This window comes from Giraffa tippelskirchi, chromosome 13, assembly GCF_054371585.1.
Source record: "Giraffa tippelskirchi isolate mGirTip1 chromosome 13, T2T-mGirTip1v1.2.pri, whole genome shotgun sequence".
Taxonomy (NCBI): domain Eukaryota; kingdom Metazoa; phylum Chordata; class Mammalia; order Artiodactyla; family Giraffidae; genus Giraffa; species Giraffa tippelskirchi.
This window is the reverse complement of record NC_137287.1, coordinates 73,933,158-73,939,157: the sequence shown is the minus strand read 5'-3', so window position 1 is coordinate 73,939,157 and position 6,000 is coordinate 73,933,158. Positions and strand designations below refer to the sequence as shown.

General features: G+C 39.3%; 1 protein-coding gene across 5 annotated transcripts in view; it reads left to right on the top strand.

Moving 5' to 3' along the window:
- The first annotated feature begins 398 nt into the window (after positions 1-398).
- Positions 399-6,000, top strand: part of MINDY3 (MINDY lysine 48 deubiquitinase 3) — an 80,570-nt gene continuing 74,968 nt past the window's right edge. For 3 of the 5 annotated variants that reach the window (XM_081553608.1, XM_081553604.1, XM_081553605.1), the window contains exon 1: positions 399-726. Coding sequence is in view for 1 of the 5 variants with exons in the window: in XM_081553604.1 (XP_081409730.1) it covers positions 633-726 (94 nt within the window). In the remaining 4 variants the exon portion in view is untranslated. The remainder of the gene's footprint in view (positions 727-6,000) is intronic. The other 2 variants (XM_081553610.1, XM_081553607.1) reach the window with 1 other exon arrangement.

Below are 6,000 nucleotides of genomic sequence, written 5' to 3'. Positions count from 1 at the left end.
AGAGCCTTCAATTTATGGGCGGCTCTCCACACAGACATGAATGTTTCCTCAAGGAGACTCAACCATACTCTTAAAGCTGTAGTTTGGCATAATTAATATTACAAATTTTAAGGTATAGATTATGTTCCGAGTCCTAGGGCTTGGGCCTGGGGTCCTCCGGCTAAGCCCAAAGCAGTGCGGAGAAGGAGGTGTTCTACAATGGTAGAAACATGCCAACGCCCACGGGACGCGATGCTCCTGCCAACACAAAAGCTCCCACAACACCACAGCCCCCTTGCACCGAGTTCAGAAAGGACAGTAGCCAGAAGAGTCCCCTGCAGCTCTTCTCGCCCCACCCCCATTTCCGCTTCCGGGGAGGTGCCGCCTGCTCCCCTGGCCGTGGGGGCGGTAGCGAAAGAGAAGCCGGAAGTGGCTCCGGTACTTCCGGTACGGGAAACTCCTGGCCGCCGCTCCGACCGGGCTTGACAGGCGGGGTCCCTGCAAGTAGGTCTCTCTCCCTTTGCCTCCCTCCCGTCTGACCTTCAAGCTTGTTTACCGCCGCCCTCCCGCCACTCTGGTCTCGGAAGCCGCCCCTTCCCCATGTGCCGGGGCAGGAGTCCTGAAAGCCAAGACCAGCTCGCCGGCATCCCATCATGTCCGAACTGACTAAAGAGCTGATGGAGCTGGTGTGGGGCACCAACAGCAGCCCTGGTCTCTCTGACACCATCTTCTGCCGCTGGACGCAAGGTACCCCGGCTGGACCCTGGCTTCCAGCCCTCGCTTCCTTTTGCCCCGAGAGAGTCGAGCAGTGACGCCTCTCGCGCCAGTCCCCTCCCGTGCCCTGCACTCTGTCCCAATTCCCCTGCTCTGCACTGACACTGGACTTGCTAGAAACGCCCTGCCCTTCCAGGGGGTAGAGGTTGAGTAGGAGAATGGTTCCAGCTGGCGGCTAAAGACCCGAAGTGCCCCTGCCGCTCCCTGGGCTGCCTTTGGGGCTGGAAAGGAGAAGGGGGCGGCAGTCGGGCTGCAGGGTGTGACACTTAAGGTGTGCGCTGTGCATTGGTATCCATTTCTCAAGACTTGCTCTGGCCTCCTGGGTCTTTACCCCCTAACGAGGCTTCATCTTGGTGTTTAGTCTAATTTTGGAGAGAAGGGAAGTCCACGTGAAACTCATTGTGGCTAATTCCACGAAACGATTGTGCAGTTTGTATTTTAATTAGGCGATTAGGCGTGGTACTCGGTGCAAAAATAAAACGCTGCTGCAGAGTGTTTTCTACACCCCAATATCCCTGATTTTGAGGTGATTTAGTATCTGTTCCGTGGCTCATAGAACTTCCTGCGCCGATCTGATTATTTAGACAGGATTTTGAATTATGTAAGAAGTTTTGTTAATACTACGAATAATTGTGAAATAGAACCACACACCACACTCACAGACACACAATTCCAGAGCTGTCACACACACACAATTCCAGAGCTGTCACACGCATAGACACACACACAATTCTAGAGCTGTCTCACTCACACACACACACAAATTCCAGAGCTGTCCCAGGCTCTGCGTTGGGCACTTTATGCTAGTAATCATCCCTAACTCGCGCGTTTTAATAACAAAACGGACACATTGGTTAAGGTGATAAGAAAGACTGGTGAGGTTAAGTGAAGTTAACAGCATAGTCTTTGAAATCACAAGCCAATAAATAGTAGCTATTTAGTACTATTATTAAAATATTTTGTTATGAAAACATTTATTTGGAAAATACTGATTCCCAAAGGATTGGGGGTAAATTTAGCATAGTAGATCTGTGTCTTTACTTCATAATGTTTACTTAGTAACAAACATTTAGGGTTTAAGTAATCTCTTCTTCCCTCTCAGATACCTCTAAGACCTGGTAAAAATAGAATCATAATGTATAACAGGTAGTTAGATTATTTAGTCCATTACTCTTTGTTTGAAGATGAGAAAAATGAGTCCTGAAGGCTAAATGACCAGGCCAGAGTTGCACGAATTGATAGAACTGGGAGTGAATTACAAGTCACAGCTCTGTCTTGTTTTCCTTTCTGTTTTTAACCAGACATGTAATTAGTTTGGCTCTTTTTACACACCTAATTTTGTCACCTAACTAATTTTTTTCAGAAATCATGGGCATTCACATTTGCAAGTTCCATTTTAAAATTTATTTTCCTATTTGTCTTATTTATTCTAGTAATGAATAGCCCTAAAGTACGCAAGATTGTAAGATTGAGAAAGGTTTTACTTTTTGTTAAGCAATAATACAGCACACATTAGGGTGATATTTGGCCTCATTTAATTTAGTACTGTATTGCAGATACAAGGAGAATTCAGAGAGGCAGTTCTAATAATGGTTAAGAGCAGGAACAGTCTTTGGAATAGGCATTCTTTGGTTCTAGTTTCAAGTTTTTTAACTTAAGCCTCAGTTTCCTTCTTTGTGGAGAGCAGATAATACTAGTGCCGATCTTACAGGTTTGTTGTGAGGATTAAAGGCAAGTAAATATATTTAGGCACTTAATACAATATCTGACATAAACACTCAGAAAATGATAGCTTAATTTAGAAAGTGCTTAATTGTAGGATAGATCAAGCCAAAGATCACTCTCTAGCCATGCCCTGACAGTTGCAAGAAATTATTGTTAATTAGATCACTTCGTAATGACACAGAATGCTCTGCCATTTTGTAGTCAGAAGGAAGTTCCTTAACAAGATATGTTCAATCAATATCATTTGAAAATAAAAAGTTATTTACTTTTTGCTCTTTACGGAGTGCAGCTATATTGTGGCTCTGATTTTTCAAGGTCTTAAATTGATGATGATTTTAAGGCAACCAGATATGTATTTTTAAGTTATCACTTCTGAATCAGAGGGATGTTGTTACTGGTTTTGCTCTATTGACTTTGTATTCATTTATTCTTTCTCAGAGGAGACAGAAATCGTTGCTGAAGGTTCTGTGGCAATGATTTGGGAATGACACAAGACACTGCTTTGCTGCACTTGACTTACTGCATTCGTAATGTGACATCAGCTTTGGCTTTATTTCATCATCTGTAGCTGTGCTTTGAATTGACAACTGTAACCTCATTATCTTTTGGAAGCAAGTTATAGATGTAAGGTCTTTCGCGTAAATATTTATAGAACTGTGTCCAGGAATATTCCATTTATGAAACTATACTGATTGGTCCTGGTAAATTCCTTTGATATGTTAAACAGCTTTAGGAGTTTCCCCCTCCCCCCTTTAATTGATTTGGCAGCTTTAGATAATATGTTAAAGCAGTAAGTGCAGGAGTAGCATGTAGGTTTTTTTGTGTGTGTATGTTCTTTTAAAATTCATTTGGCAGTTTAAGATAATTCTCTTTTGCAAATACTTTTTTAAAAAGAGAGAAAAGTAGGGTTTTGGTTTGAGGTGTTTCTTTTTGCAGTTTTTATTTTAAAGCCAATAAGTCACATAATTTAAAGATTTGACGTTGTTTTGTTGTTTAACTTGGACATTTACTCCCTACTCCTGCCTAGTTCCCTCCTGCTCAATTGCCACTAATGCTTTTTAAAGGAAAAAAAAATTTTTTTTCTACTTCATTATTTGTAAATATCATTTATCCTTCCTTCCTTTCTCTCAAACTGAAGTGTTCCAGGCTTACTTGATAGGGTGCAAGGGAAGACAAATAACAAATATGGCATAAAAAGTATATATACTAGAAGGTAAAGAAATAGGAATTATAGGGTGAAGTTGCCTGGAAAGGCCTCATTTTAAGATGAGATTTGAACAGACTCTTGAAGTAACTGCATTAGACACGCAGGTATCTGAGGAGTATTCCAGGCGGTGAGGATGGCCATCATAAAAGGCTTAATGCAGAATATGTCTGGTTAAGGAACGGGAAAGAGGTTAGTTTGGCTGGAGATGGAATGAGGGAAGAGGGGACCAAAAAAGATGATATAAGAAACAATATGGCCCAGATCACTAAGATTTTATAGGCCATTGTAAGGAGTTTGGTTTTTATTCTAAATGAGATGACAGGTCATTGGGAGGTTTGGAACAAAGAGGAGACACGACATGACAATTTTTAAAGGACTGACCTGACTACTAAATTTGAGGATGGGCTGTAGTGATAGAGTGAGACAACAAGACCAAATGAGAGAGAATTGCAGTAATCCAGGGGGTAAAAGACCGTGACTTAGACTGGGAGAGTGGTAGTGGAGATGGTTGAAAGTGGTCAGGTTGACCTCAACCCAGCAGAACCAGAATAAGAGTCATCATGATCTAACAAAAGTAAATATTAATCTTATTACAAAGGAAAACATTTTGCCTGGTTGAGACTTTGTTTTCTTTTCAGTATTGATCGTCTAGCCAGTGTTTGGCAAATATTTCCTTTAAAGGGCCAGTGACTTTATTGTCTCTGGCATTGCAGCAGAAGCAGCCCTTGATAAGATGGGTGTGGTTGTGTTCCAAATCTGCCTTTAAAAAACAAGCCAACCCTGATGTACATTATAAACTCTAAGAACCCATCTTTTCCTTTTTTCTACCCCGTTCCTTCCAGCTTTAAGTTACTTCATTGTTTCACCTAAAGATTAACCAGAAGAGAAACCCAGTTTTGCTGTTGATTGCAGTTCAGTGTCTTTTAGGGTAGAGGTGGAGTGTTTGGAGCTGTGGTTGTTTGAAATTAGAGTTTTGCACTTTCTGTGTAGGACAGTGTTTACCATATGGTTAAAAAAAAAAAAAAGATTCTAAATAACTTTTGAAAAATTGAGGGATCAGTAAAAATGTACATTTAAAAATGTAGTCAGGAGTTAAAAACATTTGAGTTAAAATCCAAAAGTGTGATGTGAAGGTAAGTCAGTACTATGGATCATATAATTTCAAAGATCTTTGTTGTTGTTGGAAACCTTTTATTTCCAATATAGATTTTACTTTCTCAAACCTACCTACACATTTGACCTAAAAAATAAATTTTTTAAATGTAAAAAAAAAATCAATTTTAAAAATTTAAAAATCTCCAATTTGTAACCTATGTGATAAAGTCTATTTCCTGGTACTTTGAGTATGTAATGTATTTTTAAGTTCAAAATATTTATGATAATACCTTACATTTGTATTAATGCTTTACAGTTTTTGAAAATCTTGATTAATCTTTGCAACAACCCCAAGAGACAGCAAGAGATAAATGTAGTTATCCTCCTGTTTATAGATAAGGAGACTAAGGCTCAGTTCAGATTCCACTTAATATTACCTAACTTATAATGACAAATGAAGTCTTTCTGTGTAGCCTTTTGTTTACATGGAAGACTAGAACTACATAGGCAGTAGTTGTCAAACTGGTTTGAATAATGTAAGTCATATGAAAATAAAAGACTAAGAAATTACAAAGAGGTTCATAGCTTAGGTTTAAATTAGTTTTGAGCCATAAAATTGAGAAAGACTTCTATGTCAGTAGTGCCGTCCAATGTGATACAAAATCATATGCTTAGGATCAAATGCTAAGTTAGATGGCTAATTTCAGATCTAATTGTAAAACAGTCATTTTATGATAAGCTAATTCATCTTAAAACTAGGAAATAATACAAATATGAGAATACTTGACAAGAAAAATAACTATATTCTAAAAAATTCCAATTCAGGTAAAACCTTATTATAGAAGAAGATGCCTACAAAGCATAGTCCTGTTTTAGGACAGAAAAGTTCATTTCCATTTGTTTGACTGTATTTCATTTTAAGCTCTAAGAGCTTTTGTTCATTATCAGATAACACCCTCAAGCATATATGCTGCAATTAAACAGAATTTGGTATAAAGCAGATCTGCCTAGAATTCTCTCCCTGGGGTTTTTATCTCTAGAGTACAAAAGCAGCTTATCAGAATGTATTTCAGTCTAAAAACCCCACCCATGGACCTTGAAAACTGAATTACATTATTAGTGATTTTAAGAAAGGCAAGAATCCATTACTGATGCTTGTTTATCACATACCCTGAAAGTTTGGAAGAGCTTAGCTTCACCTCTGCACTTAGGACCAACAC